Below are 19,669 nucleotides of genomic sequence, written 5' to 3' on the forward strand. Positions count from 1 at the left end.
TGCATGCAGTCTCCAAGACTGCACAAGTTCTTGGTGTTTAGAATTCTCATCATCGGCAGCAGTAGATTCTGTCTACGGCTCGCCGACCCACATTCAACTATAAACAAATTCTCGGGAGAATCTTACCATTCTAACACCGCAGACGGCGCTCTGCAGGAAAAAAATTGTTGTTGGCGTTTGCTGGACGTCGACGCCGCTGTGGTGGGATCCGTTCCTCGTCTAGTTTGATGTAGTGACGGTCGAGGGTCCACTTGAAGAAATGGCCCCCGGGGCGAAATGGACGGAGTGTGGACTGCTGCTCACGCTGGCGTTCGCAGCCTCCATTTATGCTGCTCCCTCGCAGGAAATTAAATCTGGTGAGTTCAGCTTTCATTCCTAGTTTTTGTTTACGATTTGGTGTTTTTTTAGTGTTATTCTTAATATTTCTGTACATTTTATTCCTGGTGATTCTAACACCATACGGCTCAGTAACCAATATTTACATTGTTTTCAAAACAAATCACAATCACTCACCTGATAAATTTTCTCTGATACTTGAAAACGTTGTTTAAATAACACTGAGGACATATTGACAATGGCATAGCAAAAAAAAAAATTTGAACAAAGTGTCTGTGTTTACTTATTGAATGAACTGAATTTTTGTTTTGATGAAAGCATTTACGGTTAGCAAGTAACTTAAATTGTACTGACCATGGAAGTAGCATTGTGTTTTCTTATTTAGACTACCCACATTCTCACATAGATTTTTTTTAAATAAGAGTTCAAAACATTTCGTTTAAAACTCACGGTAAATGTTACGAGAAAGTTCAACGAACTACGTTACTAAAAACGCTTGCTCAGCGAAGCAGTACGGAAGAATGCGAGTACTCAAAGATAAAGCACACATCTCCTAGCTGAGTGGGTTTTTTTTACAGCTCATATTAAGCCTGGTGTACGTGTAATGTTATATGTTTGAAGATATAGCTGGTAAATAAAAAAGTATGTGTGTCCATTTGAAAGGGGGGGGGGGGGGGTTCGTTATAAGTAACGTGTAACAAAGTGTCATATCAGAATGTAAGCGGTAATGACAAATATAAACACAGCATTACACCTTACTCTTATAACTATCTACGTTCGCCTACGAAATTAGCTCAGGACAGAAAATTACTTTTCGCGCAAAGCATCCGGTACCCATATGTCCTGTACGATTACTTCCCCCTTGCTAAAATACCTTTTATTTTCTTTGAAAAAAAAATCTTATTTTTATATCAGGTCTGCTCCCCCCGCCCATCCCTTAGCTCCACGCACAAATAAACAGACGTACCTTCTCGCGAGGTTCGCGAACTCACCTGAGACTTCTGCTGCGGCCACCGTCATAACAAAATAAAACGCTTACCTGGCAAGTTCTCACGTGCATAGCTTAACTGGCAAACCTAGATAAAAAAAAAATTAAGACAAATTTCATTTTATAAAAAAAAACTCCCACAAAGTTATTCATTAAATGTAGAACTATAGAACTAGTGAAGTTTAAATATAGGTTGACATCTTATATACCATCAATACATCGTCTTTTAATGTTGATATATCAAATATCAACTCTTCAGATACCTTAGTGTTTACAGTGCAGCTTTACCAAACACCGATCAACTCTACTTTACATTCACTTGTTTAAAGTTAGCTATTCACATTTACGTCAAGCTTACCACAAAAAATGCTAGATCTGAACTCAAACACTTGAACAACATCCCCGATGTGACTTCCTTATTTACCAAACGCTTCCTGTTATTGTGAACGTGCAGTTTTGATTTTGGCACTTGGTTAGGTTATACACGGATATACCAGGTTATACCAGGTTATACCCGGTTATCCCAGGTTATACCATACAATACCACCACTATTGCTTTGTGTTGATCTGGTTAAACCTCTACCTACATGCGGTCACCTAATAATTAAGCCTAACGCCAATGATGTAATGAAGCCTTACACCAATGATTTAATTAAGTCTTACACAAATGATGTAATTAAGCCTCATACCAATGATGTAATTAAACAACACCAATAATTAAAATAACACCAATGATGTAATTAAACCCAACACCAATAATTTAAATAACAAGAATGATGTAATTAACACCAATGATGATCTTGTAATTTAGACTCAGATTACGATTCGTTGTGTGAAGGCTAACACACACACACACACACACACACACACACACATATATATATATATATATATATATATATATATATATATATATATATATATATATATATATATATATATATATATATATATATATATATATAACTTTAATGTAGGCAAATTAACTGATCATCTGACTAATATTTCGACAACCAAAAAAAATATGTCAACACAAATAACAATAAGTCAATGAATACCAGCTTGGTTTAAAACTCATGACCACAAATATAAGATCATCACAGAGCAGGGCGACCTGATAGTAAATTACGTCGAATTTGTGTTTATACTAAATTCTTTTAGAAGTCGGACACTCAATTGTAGCTTTAAGCTTAGAAGATTTGAAACACCAATCTCTCAGCCCTGCTGTCTATTTTATATACATCTAGTGTTTGACAAAAATCATTAACAGTGTGGTGTTATAGAGATGGTCCATACATAACAACACATACTTGTAGAAAGTTGGGTGTGGTGGGGGGGGGCGGTGTTAAGACTACGTTGGAAAGGGGTGTTGAGGGGGGGGGGAGAGATGTGGTTTTTCATATATTTTGTATGTATAAATAAAAATGGTGAGAAAAATCTTACATTGTATGGAAGTAGGTGGAAGTTTGTGGCGTCACATCATGACGTAGCCTCTAGCAATTTAGGGACGACCTCGTACTTTAGGTAAATTCCCATAGGTTGTATAATCTAGCCCTTTCAGCTCTAAAGGATACCCAGCAATCCTGTAGAGAAGTCACCTAATTCACACGACAACCAAAGATTTGAGGGAATTTATTTGAACTTAACTTTTTGAATAATGAGGAACACACTTTTACACATCAAAGTTGATCTCATTTGTCTTCGGAATTAATAAAGGAACATAAAATTCCCCGTAAAATTAATTGATCTTCTTTTCTTAAGCACTAAAAACAATCTCCCATATAAAAATTTTAGTGCTTTTATCTTCTTCATACACAGAGCCTACAAAAATTAAAAAAATTACAATTACAAAGTGTAATTCTTACCGATTTTCCCCTTTAATCTTTTTATGGTAGAAAAAATTAAAATTAAAATTTAAAAAAATGTTCATATATTTCAACTGAATCATTGGGTTGTTGTGTCGTCAGGTTGAAGAAAATGAGAACCATTACCCAATCAAACTTCACCTCTCTTTATTCACATTCCCACAATTCACCTCGCACTCAAATATTTGGGTTTTTCTGTTATTTTTTTCTTGCTGCCGTCCCTTTAATCTGAACTAAGATGTAAGACTCTTTACATCGCTACTCGGTGAGGGGGGGTGGGGGGGGGGGGGGGGAGAGAAAAAAAACATTGCTGCGCTGTGAGAATTCTGGCATACGTGGCACCGTCAGCCATCTTGGAACTTCAGGTTAAGTGTAGTTGGGCGTTGACTGCCAGTCATAACACACACGCACACACACACACACACATAGACACACACGCATAGACTCACACACACACGCACATTCTATTGTTGATTCAGCTTTTATTCCCTTGCCCGTGACTAATGGAAACAAAATGTAACTTTGCCATTAAAAAAAAACTAGGAAAACTGGACCTCATTTTACTTTTAAGAAGAAAAAAAACGTGTTTACATAATTCAAACATGAAATAATTTAAATGTAAATAAATTATTTTAATCAAAGTAGATTATTTATTGATGATTCAATAGGTCGTTACGGGTATTGCTTTTTCATCTTGTAATAAAATTAACTTTTTTCATATATTTGCTTTTAAACTTCTGAATTTGACGTCACCCCTCAGTGAAGGAATATGACGTCACATACTTTAACCGACTATTGATAAACGTGACCACAAAATGTCCAATCGCCATCAAATGACATAAGGAAAGTCCCACCCACTGTCTTTCCTTCAAATCTTGACACCCCCCCCCCTCCCACATACAGACACAGACACGTACACTTGTACACTCAGGAGTGTAAGTACATGCGGAACCAGGTTTTCAGGACAGGGGCAGGGGGGGGGGGGATGGGTGATGGTCAGCGATGGCATAAATAGACACCAACTTATAACTTTATATCACTTTTTTATATCAAACTGTCAATATTAGACGATGAATATTTTTTAACTAAAAAAATCACGAACAAAGTTCCGTGCTAAAAAAATGTGTCTCAGCTACACTGTGTCGTTATTAGTGCAGTATTTCAATTCACTATGTCTCAATGAAGGAGATCTTAAACACACTGGGAGATTTAGCCATCTATTGGACCACCTAGGAATTGTCTTTAATTGATGCCCCACTTCTGGGGGGTAGAAAATTTTGTGACGAAGCTGGGAGGGGAAATAATTTTAAAAAACGTGAAAGCTCATTTTTTTATTGTTTGAAAGTTTTTTTTAAACTGAATTCAAGCTGTTAAATTGGCATTTCTTTATTTCGTGCATTCTAATAAAGATTGATTAAAGACATCAGGGTTGGTAAAGCCTATCAGAAATTAAATAAGTTTTAGCGATATTATAGACAAAAACTACTTTGCTAGCAAAACAATTTTAAAATTTCTACATACGAAGGGGAAATAACTCAATAAATCTTTTCAATTCTTAAAGAAATGACGGGTTCTAAGGATTAAAATTTAATACTGGTTTAGGGGTTGGTGAGAAATGGAGAAGTATGACGCCATAATTATATGGGGGGGTCTAATTATTGTAACAATGAAGCATTGGGGGGGGGGGGGGGTAATTAGGCTATTAAAAGCCTAATGCCTCTGTTTTCTTGTTTTGTTGAATATGTAAAGGGGACGCCACTCGCACTCTTTAGTATTACCAAATTATCTATCTTTATCTTTATTCTTTAAAAGTCTCTTTTTAAACATTTGTGTAAGACTTTTGTTTCTTATTTATTTGTCTACTTTGATTTGTTTTTAATTCTTAATTCAATTTTTTCTAAGTTCTAGATCAAAAGTTGTTTAGCATAATTTAACTAATTAAATAATCCCAAATTTCTCTATGATTCTCCTCAGGTTGTTCCCACAATGGAATACAATATTTACACGAGGACGTCTGGTACCCTCTAGACAACGACTGCCTCCAGTGCCGATGTTTTGATGGAGAAGTCAAATGCAACTTTGTACCTTGCGATAAGTTTTGTAAGAAACTCATTCACACATTTCAGTAAATTTTTAATAGTAAATATTAATTAACATTAGACGTAATTTAGTTCATTAAAAGTAAAACTGGCTGTTTATTTTGTAAGCTTTGTAATAATTACTTTTATTTATTAGCCACGGGGCCTATGTTTTAAACAAAAATAAAAACTGTTTTATTCACTCTATGGATTTACTATTTATGAAATATATCTACCACAGCACACACAACAAGAACAAATATCATACTAGAAAGTGGCAAAAAAAAATAATTTCCCTTAGGCTTGTATTACTTTTATTAATTTTTTTAAAATAATCCTGTACAAATCTTCTGACAATAAAGGCCTACCATTTCAATGCTTAAAAAATTATGCTGGAATATACCATTTTTTTTTATAAAAAATAATCCTAAAATATTCCATTTCCTTCACAGCCTCAGCTGAATCAAGGGCATCGGTAAGAGAAAATAATTCTTTCTGGTCTATAAAAACTGAATTTAAAAAAAAATTAAGATACATTTTTTTAAATATATCAAAACTTAACTTGTAACTGCATAGTTATCTTTCTTTAAAATATATATTTCAGATTTCCTTTAAAATCATTTCCTGTAAAATTATTATATTTGAATTTTTAAAATATTTTTGCAGACACATGCAGAAGGTATAGAAGCACTGCAGGTATGTTGTCGATTTTTGCTTGGATAATATTTGTTACCCTAGAAAACATTGTTGGTTATGGTCACATTAACTTGGCCATGGACATGTTATATTAGAAAATAGTCATGCTACATTATAGAACAGACATGTTACATTAGGGAATCATCATTTTAGATTATTTATTCTAGAAAGATAATTAAAAGATAAAGACCCTGAAATATTTTATTCTATTTGATTTAATCCTTTACGTGTTACATTTTTTTTAATTTACCAGGGTCAACCAGGAGATAAAGGCCCTGATGGCTATCCTGGCAGACAAGGTGAAACTGTAAGTTCATGGTTCAAGACACAATCTCCAACATCTGTATAATTCATCAGTGATACATATTTCAATCATAACATATTAGATGTATTTTTAATATTTATTTTTTTCAAAATTAAAACAAAGCCAGATTTAAATTCTAAAATTAAAATAAAATAAAACTTATAGCAACAAAATAACCATGTCAATAACTGTAACAATATTTATGCACAGGGTGACCATGGTGCTGATGGGGTTAATGGCATTCCAGGCTCAACAGGCCCAGCTGGTAATCCTGAAATGGTTGGTAATTTTTATTTATTTTTTTATTTTTGTCTCCAGCTATACAGTATTTTATAGGAAAAACATCACTTATATAAAAATAAATAAAACTAAAATAAAATGTTACACTAACATGTGCATATTCTGCTTAACTCAATGATTTCTTTTTAAAATTCATTTTATATATTTTTGTTTTACAAAAAAAGGAAACAACTGTTTTATATATATTTTTAGACTGCTGACGAAGCTTACAGGTCTTACTACCCCAACAGCTTCTCTGAAAAAGCTGGCCCAGTTTATACACAGAACTTCCTTCAAGCTCAAGTTGTAAGTTAATTTTCATTCTATTTATAGCTTTCTCTTTCTACTAATCTATTAATAATTTTTTAAAATCCCTTTATATTTTTTCAATGTAAAAGTAATTTAAAAATGTTTTTGATGGAATTAGGGTCCAATGGGACCACGCGGTCCAAGTGGTCCTCCCGGCGCTCCTGGACCTCAGGGTCAGATGGGAGCAAGAGGAGATTCTGGTGACCCCGGCCCACCTGTGAGTCTTGGTTGTTTTTTTTTAATTTAATTTCACATCACCCAGCAGTAAAGAACATAATTTTTAATGTACATCACTCAGCAGTTAAAAAATAATTATTACTGTACACCACCCAGCAGTAAAAAACATAATTATTACTGTACATCACCCAGCAGTTAAATAAACAATTTTTAATGTACACCACCCAGCAGTTAAAAAATAATTATTACTGTACATCACCCAGCAGTTAAAAAATAATTATTACTGTACATCACCCAGCAGTTAAAAAATAATTATTACTGTACATTACCCAGCAGTAAAAAACATAATTATTACTGTACATTACCCAGCAGTAAAATAAACAATTTTTAATGTTCATCACCCAGCAGTAAAAAAATATAATTACTAATTTACATCACCCAGCAGTAAAAAAAAAACAATTATTATACATCACCACCCTTAGAACTACTGAATTAATGAACATAATTTATCCAACCATTTCACGTCTTCAGGGACCAAGTGGTACACCAGGTGCCCCAGGCCCACCCGGACCCTCTGGACCAGAGGTAAGACTTGTCAATACATTTTATAAAGTAAAGCTAAGTAAGACTTGTCAATACGTTTTATAAAGAAAAGCTTGGGGGGAGGGGGAGAGGGGGTCAAGTGTGATGTTATTACTTGCCAAAACGGGGCAGGGAGTGGGAACAGAATCAGCACAAAAAATGTAACATTGTGCATACAATGACTTATTAGCTGCTTATAACGTCCCATTTAGGGTACCTACACTAAAACAAAAATATAGAAAAATTTAACCATTAAATTAACATTTGTGTCCACTGACAGGGTGACACTGGAAGAAATGGACAGCCAGGTGCTGCTGGAGCTCCAGGTCCCAGAGTAAGTTCTTGGTTTCTGACATTTTAGTTCCAGGTCCTAGAGTAAGTTCTTGGTTTCTGACATTTTAGTTCCAGGTCCTAGAGTAAGTTCTTGGTTTCTGATATTTTATCTAAGACTTTTGGAAGTCTTCTAACTATTTAGCTCCAGGTCCTAGAGTAAGTTCTTGGTTTCTGACATTTTATCTAAGACTTTTGAAAGTCTTAAACTTTTTAGCTTCAGGTCCCAGAGAAGGCCCATTATTTCTTTTTCTAACATAAATTAAAAAGACTTCTTTAATTGAGTCTCCTAACATTTTTCTGTCTTATTCAATTAGTTAGTTGAAATGGTTTTGGTTAACGGAATATTGTTTTTCACACAGGGACCTGCTGGTGCAGCAGGCATGCCTGGTATGCCAGGGGCCAAAGGTCACAGAGGTTTCAATGGATTCCCTGGCAAGAGAGGTTCAGAGGGACAAGCTGGTGAACCGGTGTGTAGAAAAAAAAATCTTTTAATATTTATCATTTGTTTGTGAACAATTTTATTTAGAATGGAGTCTGCTTCATTATGTTGACTTTAAAAATTTTGAAACAAAGAAAAACTTTCTTTTTCTTCAATTTTAAATTAAACCTGAAGTATTGTGAAACCAGAGTATAAAATGTCCACTTGCAAGAATCTTTAGTTTAAAAGTTTAGTTTATTCTTTATGTTTTGTTTAGGGAGATGTTGGGCCACCAGGTCCATCTGGACCAGTTGGACCACAAGGAGCACGAGGTGCCCCAGGAAACAGAGGTGATGACGGATCTGCAGGTCCTCAGGTAAGTGTGTTTGTTTTTTTACAAAACTTTTTCAGCAAGCTGTCAGGTATGTGTGGGATGGTGTGGCCTAGCGGTAGAGAGCTAGACTGCTAAACGGTAAGTCTCTCAAATTAAAATCTGGGTTCAAGTCAGTAGACCATCCCTGAGTCCACCCAGCTCTGATGAGTACCTAACTCACATTAGGGGAAGTAAAGGTGGCTGGGCATAGTGCTGACCACACTATCCCTTCACATGGTCACAGAAACAGGTGAACTCTACTTCACTTGCCCCATATACCACCAGATTTGGAGTTTTTTTTTACTTACTTCAAGTATGTGATTTTTACAAAACATTTAAGTTTCATTTTTTATAGTGTGATACAATAGCCTACAGCTGTTGATAAAAATATTTTTACTAAATTATCTTTATTTATCTTCAACAGTTTCCTTTATCATTTGTTTCTTGTTTATTTATCTTCTTAGATTTTAAAATTTTAATTCACGTCTCATGATTTTTCATTTCTCCAGGGTCTGCGTGGAGTAGATGGTATGCCTGGACCACCAGGCCCCCCAGGACCTGCTGGACCTATTGGATCTCCAGGTATTCCAGGTCAACAAGGTCCCAAAGGTGAGGCTGGAGCTGCTGGTCCTAAAGGATCCATGGGACCACAGGGTGCTCGTGGTGATAACGGAATGCCAGGTACACCCGGAGATGAAGGCTACACTGGAGCCCCTGGTATGCCAGGATCCCCTGGTAATGAAGGATCACTGGTGAGAATTTTTTACCTTTACTGAAATTTGTCCCAAAAAAGAATTTTACATTTATGAGAATTTAACACTTATGTTAATTTTTTTTAACTTAGATAAAAATTTAACATTATTTACTGTTTTTGTTAATTCTATTGTGACTTATTATAACTTTAAATGTCCTGATAACTTTTGAAACTGTTATTGTAGGGTGACCCCGGCCCAGCTGGTCTGCCAGGATTTCCTGGATCTCGAGGTCCTCCTGGTCTTGCTGGATCTCCAGGCGCACCTGGTTCTAAAGGTGCTTCTGTAAGTAGCTCAACATCACAACTTACAATACAGATCACTTTTATAATTTAAAAATTACGTATCCTAATATTATAAAAAATTAGTTTTTAAACAAGTAAAGCCAAAAATCCATAATAGAAGAAATTGTTAAAATAGTATATTTAAACTGTATTTTGTTATACTGTAAAAACCATGAATTAAAAAAAATTATAAAATTTTAGAATGATTTTTAAAAAAATTTCTCAACACTATCTGACCTGTAGGGTGATTCAGGTGACAATGGCTTTAAAGGTACAGCAGGTGAGAAGGGAGCACCTGGACCAGGTGGAGAGGCCGGTCAGCCAGGACCCCCAGGGCCACCAGGAAACAGAGTAAGTAGAAACATACCCAGACAGTAAGTAGAAACATACCTGGACAGAGTAAGTAGAAACATACCTGGACAGAGTAAGTAGAAACATACCCAGACAGTAAGTAGAAACATACCTGGACAGAGTAAGTAGAAACATACCCAGACAGTAAGTAGAAACATACCTGGACAGAGTAAGTAGAAACATACCTGGACAGAGTAAGTAGAAACATACCCAGACAGTAAGTAGAAACATACCTGGACAGAGTAAGTAGAAACATACCCAGACAGTAAGTAGAAACATACCTGGACAGAGTAAGTAGAAACATACCTGGACAGAGTAAGTAGAAACATACCCAGACAGTAAGTAGAAACATACCCAGACAGTAAGTAGAAACATACCTGGACAGAGTAAGTAGAAACATACCTGGACAGAGTAAGTAGAAACATACCTGGACAGAGTAAGTAGAAACATACCCAGACAGAGTAAGTAGAAACATACCTGGACAGAGTAAGTAGAAACATACCTGGACAGAGTAAGTAGAAACATACCTGGACAGAGTAAGTAGAAACATACCCAGACAGAGTAAGTAGAAACATACCTGGACAGAGTAAGTAGAAACATACCTGGACAGAGTAAGTAGAAACATACCCGGACAGAGTAAGTAGAAACATACCTGGACAGAGTAAGTAGAAACATACCTGGACAGAGTAAGTAGAAACATACCTGGACAGAGTAAGTAGAAACATACCTGGACAGAGTAAGTAGAAACATACCCAGACAGAGTAAGTAGAAACATACCTGGACAGAGTAAGTAGAAACATACCTGGACAGAGTAAGTAGAAACATACCCAGACAGAGTAAGTAGAAACATACCTGGACAGAGTAAGTAGAAACATACCTGGACAGAGTAAGTAGAAACATACCTGGACAGAGTAAGTAGAAACATACCTGGACAGAGTAAGTAGAAACATACCCAGACAGAGTAAGTAGAAACATACCTGGACAGAGTAAGTAGAAACATACCTGGACAGAGTAAGTAGAAACATACCCAGACAGAGTAAGTAGAAACATACCTGGACAGAGTAAGTAGAAACATACCTGGACAGAGTAAGTAGAAACATACCTGGACAGAGTAAGTAGAAACATACCTGGACAGAGTAAGTAGAAACATACCCAGACAGAGTAAGTAGAAACATACCTGGACAGAGTAAGTAGAAACATACCTGGACAGAGTAAGTAGAAACATACCCAGACAGAGTAAGTAGAAACATACCTAGACAGAGTAAGTAGAAACATACCTGGACAGAGTAAGTAGAAACATACCCAGACAGAGTAAGTAGAAACATACCTGGACAGAGTAAGTAGAAACATACCCGGACAGAGTAAGTAGAAACATTACTGGACAGAGAAAGTAGAAACATACCTGGACAGAGTAAGTAGAAACATACCAGGACAAAGTAAGTAGTAAGTAGAAACATTACTGGACAGAATAAGTAGAGACATACCCGGACAGAGTAAGTAGAAACATTACTGGACAGAGAAAGTAGAAACATACCTGGACAGAGTAAGTAGAAACATACCCAGACAGAGTAAGTAGAAATATACCCAGGCTGGCTATGATGTACAGAACTCTTACAGTCTTTTCTCATAAGATGGCTCCCCACCATATCTAGTCCCTTCCCTGAATAAAATAGAAAAAAATATAGCATTTAGGCTATAAAGCAAAATATACTTAAACCAGTGTCCACCCCTGGCCCCCAGAGAAAAATGTCTGAAAGAAACCCTAGTAGAGAGACTATCATGTCAGGCAGCATAATCAAGAGGGAGGGGGGGGGGGGGTTGCATAGGCAGCAAAATTTTGAATTAAAAACAATTTAGATGTGGCATTTCAAAGACTTTTTCAGGTTTTTTTTTTATCCACTGTACTGCTCTTAATAACTTTATTTTAAAATAATTCTGTTTCTGCTTGTTGTATTTTAGTGATTTAAAATGTAATATTGTACTCCATTATATAGATTAGCTATCAATTATTTTGATTGATGTTGTATTTAGAGCAAAAAGCAATGTGTTGAAAGCTTTCTAAATTGTTGTAATTTGTGTTTGTGAACTTTTAGGGAGAACGCGGAGCAGTTGGCCCTCAAGGTAGTGTTGGACCTCAAGGAGAGAGGGTGAGTAGGATATTATCTGATTAAAAGTATCTATTTTATAGAGTGGGATATTCTATTTTATAGAGTGGGATATTATCTGATTAAAAGTATCTATTTTATAGAGTGGGATATCATCTGATTAAAAAGTATCTATTTAATAGAGTGGGATATTATCTGATTAAAAGTATCTATTTTATAGAGTAGGATATTATCTGATTAAAAAGTATCTATTTTATAGAGTGGGATATTATCTGATTAAAAAGTATCTATTTTATAGAATGGGATATTATCTGATTAAAAAGTATCTATTTTATAGAGTGGAATATTATCTGATTAAAAAGTATTTAATTTATAGAGTAGAATATTATCTGATTAAAAAGTATCTAATTTATAGAGTGGAATATTATCTGATTAAAAAGTATCTAATTTATAGAGTGGAATATTATCTGATTAAAAAGTATCTAATTTATAGAGTGGGATATTATCTGATTAAAAAGTATCTATTTTATAGAGTGGGATATTATCTGATTAAAAAGTATCTAATTTATAAAGTGGGATATTATCTGATTAAAAACTATCTATTTGATAAAGTAGGATATTATCTAACTTAAACATTAGCTGATAAATAGAGTGAGTAGGATATTAACTAATAAAACATTAGCTACTCAATAGATAGAGTTAAATATCATCTAATTACAAGAAGGATGAGTCAACAAATAAAATGTAATAAACAATTTTTATTATAAAACAACAAAGAAAATGTTTTTTTTGTAAATAACAATATATATATTAGCATGTTGAATTTGAATTGTAAAGATAAATTCAAGTTTTTAAATTATCTAGGGAACCCCTGGAGCCAGAGGTTCACCTGGCCCACCAGGTACAGCTGGACCTAAAGGAACAGACGGCATTGATGGAGATAGAGGTGCACGGGGAGAACCTGGTCCAAATGTAAACAAACCTCAGCATTTTATGTTTTGTTTAAAGTATCTATTACATCTTATATGTATAAATAAATATAAAGCCTCTGAATTACAAATAAATTGAAAGAGATGTTTAATTTTGTTGTAGGGTGAAGTAGGCAGACCAGGACCCCCAGGTGCTAATGGTGAACCCGTAAGTTGAAAAATGAATTATGGCCGATATTTAATTATTTATGTGTGTTTGTGTGTACATGTGTCTGTGCTTGTGTAGCCTACACGATTTTGCCATTGTTTTAACTTTTTTTTCCCAACTGTTTCTAGGGAGCCCCCGGCCCATCTGGCCCTGATGGCGCTACTGGACCCCCAGGTCCACAGGTGTGTGTCCTTCGTTAACAAGTTTTATCAAAGCTAATATTATGGGATTTTTTTATAACTTAGTTCAATTTAATTAGCTTAAAACATTAAAAGAGTAGATCAGCTTTCAGTAGGCAGTTTTTTTTAAATTTGTTTTAACTTAAGTAACTTTTCCTATCAGCTATAAGAATTTTAATGTATAAATTTGAAAGTTTAGCCTTATTTTAGCATTAGAATAAAAGCTTGTAATTTTACTTGTTATTAAACATCAAATGCTTTTTTGCAACAAATTTCTTTCCCCAAAATTTCATGTAAAAATAAAACATTTCCTATTAGCACTTTGTAAATTGTTTTATATGACCTTTTGCTAATGACCTTTTGCTAGGGACCTCAAGGATCTGAAGGACCAAAGGGAATTACAGGTCCTACTGGTCCTACAGGTAACCCAGGACAACAGGGTCTGCAAGGACAGCAAGGTGAACGTGTAAGTAAGCCTTAGGAGCAGGTGTTACTTTAAGCCTCAGGTTAACTGTCCAGTTGCAGGAGAACTAATTATTCTTCCTCTTTCTTAATTGTAATATTGGATGGAATTTTCCTCTGAAACAACTGTACTAGGTGTCAAAATGTTATGCACCATTTGGCCTGTTGACTCTGACTTAGCCTACTTTTCTTTCTGGATTTGCTTTCATAGCCTTTGTCCAACCAAGAACAAGAGTTTTTAACTTAAGCATTTAAATTCTGTTGCTCACTTAAAAAGTGATTCTCTCCACTATAACCTATATTTTTAATCTTTATCTGTGTTTGTAATTCCAAATAGATATTTCCATAAACTTAATTAAGAATTATGATGAACTCAATACTTTTGGGTTAGTAAACATGTGCTCTCTGATCCTACCATGCCATATCCCTTTCTTGTATGAATTACCAGCATATGAATGATGTTTGCGATTCACTTGAGTTTTATAAGTTAAAGACATGCAAAAATGTGTTGTCTGATCTTTTTGTTTGAAGTTTTATCCAAATATTTAACATCCATTCCCTTTGTTTGATGTTTTAGGGCCTCTTTGGTTTATCCAAATACTTAACATCCATTCCCTTTGTTTGATGTTTTAGGGCCTCTTTGGTTTATCCAAATATTTAACATCCATTCCCTTTGTTTGATGTTTTAGGGCCTCTTTGGTTTATCCAAATACTTAACATCCATTCCCTTTGTTTGATGTTTTAGGGCCTCTTTGGTTTATCCAAATACTTAACATCCATTCCCTTTGTTTGATGTTTTAGGGCCTCTTTGGTTTATCCAAATACTTAACATCCATTCCCTTTGTTTGATATTTTAGGGCCTCTTTGGTTTATCCAAATACTTAACATCCATTCCCTTTGTTTGATGTTTTAGGGTGCCCCAGGTAAAGATGGGGTACCAGGTACTCAAGGACAGAGAGGACCTCCAGGTGATGCAGGTAACTCAGGTGACAGAGGACCTCCAGGACCACCAGGACCAGAAGTAAGATCTAATTAATTAACAATTTAATTAGTGAGTATGTGTTACCTGAAATATGTATGTGGTTGAGTCATGGATGAAAAGGTTTATATAATTATATCATGACTTATGATTATGTCATGCCTTATGATTGTCATGACTTATGATTGTTATGCCTTATGATTATTTCATGCCTTACGATTATGCCATGCCTTATGATTATGTCATGACTTATGATTATATCATGACTTATGATTATGTCATGACTTATGATTATGTCATGACTTATGATTATGTCATGACTTATGATTGTCATGACTTTTGATTATCTCATGCCTTATGATTGTCATGACTTATGAATATATCATGTATTATGATTATGTCATGACTTAATATGCTTTAGGGTGAACTTGGCCAGCCAGGTAAAGATGGACCACCTGGTCCACCAGGATTTCAAGGTGCGCCTGGACCACAAGGTCCTCCAGGTGACCCCGGGTCTGATGGACCTGAGGGAGAGATTGGTGCAGAAGGTCCAGATGGAAATCCAGGTCATGCTGTAAGTAGTGAATAGTTAGGTCATGAGTAATCACTAGTTAGGTCATGCTGTAAGTAATCACTAGTTAGGTCATGCTGTAAGCAATCACTAGTTAGGTCATGAGTAATCACTAATTAGGTCATGCTGTAAGTAATCACTAGTTAGGTCATGAGTAATCACTCATTAGGTCATGCTGTAAGAATCACTCGTTAGGTCATGAGTAATCACTAGTTAGGTCATGCTGTAAGTAATCACTAGTTAGAGGTCATGCTGTAAGTAATCACTAGTTAGGTCATGCTGTAAGTAATCACTAGTTAGGTCATGCTGTAAGTAATCACTAGTTAGGTCATGCTGTAAGTAATCACTAGTTAGGTCATACTGTTAGTATTGATTAGTTAGGTCATGTTGTAAGCAATCACTAGTTAGGTCATGCTGTAAGTAACCACTAGTTAGGTCATGCTGTAAGTAATCACTCGTGATGTCATGAGTAATCACTAGTTAGGTCATGTTGTAAGTAATGACTAGTTAGGTCATGCTGTAAATAATCACTAGTTAGGTCATGCTGTAAGTAATGATTAGTTAGGTCATGCTGTAAGTAATCACTCGTTAGGTCATGCTGTAAGTAATCACTAGTTAGGTCATGCTGTAAGTAATCACTCATTAGGTCATGCTGTAAGTAATCACTCATTAGGTCATGCTGTAAGTAATCACTAGTTAGGTCATTCTGTAAGTAATCACTAGATAGGTCATGAGTAATCACTCATTAGGTCATGCTGTAAGTAAACCTAGTTAGGTCATGCTGTAAGTAATCACTCATTAGGTCATGCTGTAAGTAATCACTAGTTAGGTCATGATGTATAGAATAAATGAATGATTAGGTCACACTGCTAGTAGTTACTGAATGAATAGGTCATGATGTTAATAAACTGAATGATTAGGTCAAGATATTAATATTGACTGAATGAATAGTTCTAGATGTTAGTAGTGACTGAAGGATTAAGTCATGCAGCCCTTTTATGAGTCCATATAAACGTTTTAAAACCTTTAAGACGTCTTTATAGATATTAAATTGATAACACAAAATGTGGCTTATCAGTTAAACTAGCCTTATTGAAGTCTCCCATCATATCTTAGAACTGAGTTTGACAATTAAAGAAGTTTCAGTCCACTCTGTTTTCATGTTAGCAATGTACAGGGAGACCTTCAATTTTTTTTCACAGGGTGAAAGAGGTTTCCCTGGACCACGTGGACCCCCTGGACCTGTGGGAGAGAATGGTCTTGCAGGAGCTCAAGGTCCACCTGGACCCTCAGGACCCAGAGTGAGTTCCTAGCTGATGTTTTTCAAAAACTGTTGGCCTATATTTCTTATGTAGTAATGCATAAAACATTAATCTGTGTACAAAAGTTTTTATTTTGATGATCAGGCAAATGATATTTTTAAAGGAAGATAAATCAAGTTTTAATTAATATTTATATAAAATTACTGTTTTATTCTAAAGTAAAATTACCTGTTACATTTTGAAGTGAAATTACCTGTTTATTTTAAAATGAAATTACCTGTTTATTTTAAAATGAAATTACCTGTTTATTTTAAAATGAAATTACCCGTTTATTGAAAGTGAAATTACTTGTTTATTTTAATTTGAAATTACCCGTTTATTTAAAGTGATATTACCTGTTTATTTTAAAATGAAATTACCCGTTTATTGAAAGTGATATTACCTGTTTATTTTAATTTGAAATTACCCGTTTTTTTAAAGTGATATTACTTGTTTATTTTAATTTGAAATTACCCGTTTATTTAAAGTGATATTACTTGTTTATTTTAATTTGAAATTACCCGTTTATTTAAAGTGATATTACTTGTTTATTTTAATTTGAAATTACCCGTTTATTTAAAGTGAAATTACTTGTTTATTTTAATTTGAAATGACCCGTTTATTTAAAGTGAAATTACTTGTTTATTTTAATTTGAAATTACCCGTTTATTTAAAGTAAAATTACCTGTTTATTTTAAAATAAAATTACCCGTTTATTTAAAGTGAAATTACTTGTTTATTTTAATTTGAAATTACCCGTTTATTTAAAGTGAAATTACTTGTTTATTTTAATTTGAAATTACCCGTTTATTTAAAGTGAAATTACCTGTTTATTTTAATTTGAAATTACCTGTTTATTTAAAGTGAAATTACCTGTTTATTTTAAAATAAAATTACCCGTTTATTTAAAGTGGAATTACCTGTTTATTTGAATAGGGTCCACCTGGACCAGCTGGATCAGAAGGAGACCAGGGTTCCCAGGGTGCACTTGTAAGTAAATAAAAATACAATCTTCATTAACCGTCTTCGTTAATTAACTCGATAAAGGTACTATAATAACTAACATGATAAAGATTCAGGTTAAATTGATGTCTTCTCAGTATAACATTTTACTTTGCTCATACAAATTATCCAAGTTTTATTATAGCAGATTTTTCTTAAACTTGTCTATGCTTTATAATAAACAATTATGTAGAAAAATATTTTGTAATTTTAATATTGGGTCATTTGTTTAATTTAAGGGACAACCTGGAGAACGTGGACCTGCTGGTGAACCTGGAGCTAAAGGAGACTCTGTAAGTGACATCGTTAAGGGGGGATAAGTAAGATCTACAAGGGGAGTAATCACGATCAATAAGGGGGATAAGTGAGATCAACAAGGGGTGATAAGTAAGATCAACAAGGGGGAAATCATGATCAATAAGGGGGATAAGTGAGATCAAAAAGGGGGATAAGTGAGATCAACAAGGGGGATAAGTGAGATCAACAAGGGGGATAAGTGAGATCAACAAGGGGGATAAGTGAGATCAACAAGGGGGATAAGTGAGATCAACAAGGGGGAAATCATTATCAATAAGGGGGATAAGTGAGATCAACAAGGGGGATAAGTGCGATCAACAAGGGGGATAAGTGAGATCAACAAGGGGTTAAGTGAGATCAACAAGGGGGATATGATCAAGGGGGATTATGATCAGCCCTTAACATGGCTAGTGCAATTTTTTTATAAAATGAACCACATATCTACTTCAAACCCTCAATGATATGAATTAATTCAATGAATGAAACATGACATCACCTCTAGGGAGAGCCTGGACCTCCAGGTCTGGATGGTCAAGCTGGACGACCAGGTGAACCAGGTCCTAAAGGTGTGACAGGTGCTGCAGGAGTGGCCGGAGTCCCAGCTGATAAAGGAGATCGGGGAGATGATGGTTGGTACTCACTCACATATTCATTGTACTCACACTTGGTCACTTTCTGGTGACTATGCATATATATATATATATATATATATATATATATATATATATATATAAGCCTATATATATATATATATATATATATATATATATATATATATATATATATATATATATATATATATATATATATATATATATATATATATATATATATATATACAGATATATATATATATATATATATATATATATATATATATATATATATATATATATATATATATATATATATACAGATATATATAAGCATATATAATATATATATATATATATATATATATATATATATACAGATATATATAAGCATATATATATATATATATATATATCAGTTTGAGGGTGTACAGGCATGTGTGTGTGTTAACCTGATATGAGTATGTAAATATTTTTCAAAAATTAGATTTTGTATTTGTCAAAACCTGACAATGTGAAACCTGTCTTTAAAACCCTCTCCGTGTATTGACAGGCCCTGGTGGTGCACCTGGACCACCTGGACGTCAAGGTAAACGTGGAGTACAAGGTGATGCTGGAGAGGCTGGATTTGCAGGCCCACCTGTAAGTCTTCCAGCAGTCATTTTCATTCTTTTCATAAAATTAACTGTCATTTTCATTATTTTAATTTAAAAAATGGTCTTTTTCATTCTTTTCATAATGTAAACTGTCATTTTCATTTTATTAGGATAAACGGCCATTCTTATTATTTTAATAACATAGATAAGCACATTCAAAGTAGTTCCTTTTAATTGAATGTAAATGAACTCTCTTTTCAAAGTAGTTCCTTTTAATTTCATGTCAATGAACTCTCTTTTCAAAGTAGTTCCTTTTAATTTC

At 34.4% G+C, this 19,669-nt stretch overlaps 2 protein-coding genes across 3 annotated transcripts in view; both read left to right on the forward strand.

Moving 5' to 3' along the window:
• LOC131945816 (collagen alpha-1(III) chain-like) lies at positions 1-6,312 on the forward strand. Its single transcript, XM_059306418.1, has 5 exons — positions 1-356; positions 5,164-5,289; positions 5,720-5,742; positions 5,934-5,963; positions 6,217-6,312. The coding sequence occupies exons 1-5, from the start codon at positions 260-262 to the stop codon at positions 6,310-6,312; spliced, it is 372 nt and encodes a 123-aa protein (XP_059162401.1). The 5' UTR covers positions 1-259.
• The window catches only part of LOC131945825 (collagen alpha-1(I) chain-like), a 23,083-nt gene continuing 9,352 nt past the window's right edge, over positions 5,939-19,669 (forward strand). Inside the window, exons 1-24 of one of the 2 annotated variants that reach the window (XM_059306432.1) lie at positions 5,939-5,963; positions 6,217-6,270; positions 6,478-6,546; positions 6,760-6,852; positions 6,974-7,072; positions 7,564-7,617; positions 7,895-7,948; positions 8,307-8,414; positions 8,643-8,741; positions 9,248-9,490; positions 9,677-9,775; positions 10,018-10,125; positions 12,219-12,272; positions 13,095-13,202; positions 13,323-13,367; positions 13,496-13,549; positions 13,914-14,012; positions 14,922-15,029; positions 15,409-15,561; positions 16,761-16,859; positions 17,796-17,849; positions 18,101-18,154; positions 18,661-18,787; positions 19,305-19,393. In XM_059306432.1, the coding sequence (XP_059162415.1) occupies positions 6,544-6,546; positions 6,760-6,852; positions 6,974-7,072; positions 7,564-7,617; positions 7,895-7,948; positions 8,307-8,414; positions 8,643-8,741; positions 9,248-9,490; positions 9,677-9,775; positions 10,018-10,125; positions 12,219-12,272; positions 13,095-13,202; positions 13,323-13,367; positions 13,496-13,549; positions 13,914-14,012; positions 14,922-15,029; positions 15,409-15,561; positions 16,761-16,859; positions 17,796-17,849; positions 18,101-18,154; positions 18,661-18,787; positions 19,305-19,393 (2,004 nt within the window). In that variant the 5' untranslated portion in view covers positions 5,939-5,963; positions 6,217-6,270; positions 6,478-6,543. Of the gene's footprint in view, positions 5,964-6,216; positions 6,271-6,477; positions 6,547-6,759; positions 6,853-6,973; positions 7,073-7,563; positions 7,618-7,894; positions 7,949-8,093; positions 8,104-8,306; positions 8,415-8,642; positions 8,742-9,247; positions 9,491-9,676; positions 9,776-10,017; positions 10,126-12,218; positions 12,273-13,094; positions 13,203-13,322; positions 13,368-13,495; positions 13,550-13,913; positions 14,013-14,921; positions 15,030-15,408; positions 15,562-16,760; positions 16,860-17,795; positions 17,850-18,100; positions 18,155-18,660; positions 18,788-19,304; positions 19,394-19,669 lie in introns of those variants that run through there. The other variant, XM_059306433.1, reaches the window with a different exon arrangement.

This window comes from Physella acuta, unplaced genomic scaffold (genome assembly GCF_028476545.2).
Source record: "Physella acuta isolate Inbredline_101_S28 unplaced genomic scaffold, ASM2847654v3 ptg000535l, whole genome shotgun sequence".
Taxonomy (NCBI): Eukaryota; Metazoa; Mollusca; class Gastropoda; family Physidae; genus Physella; species Physella acuta.

Coding starts and splice junctions, on each gene's coding strand:
- LOC131945816 (XM_059306418.1), top strand. CDS start 260: ATGGCCCCCGGGGCGAAATGGACGGAGTGTGGACTGCTGCTCACGCTG. Junction 357..5,163: donor CTCGCAGGAAATTAAATCTG/GTGAGTTCAGCT, acceptor GATTCTCCTCAG/GTTGTTCCCACAATGGAATA. Junction 5,964..6,216: donor AAGGTATAGAAGCACTGCAG/GTATGTTGTCGA, acceptor TTAATTTACCAG/GGTCAACCAGGAGATAAAGG.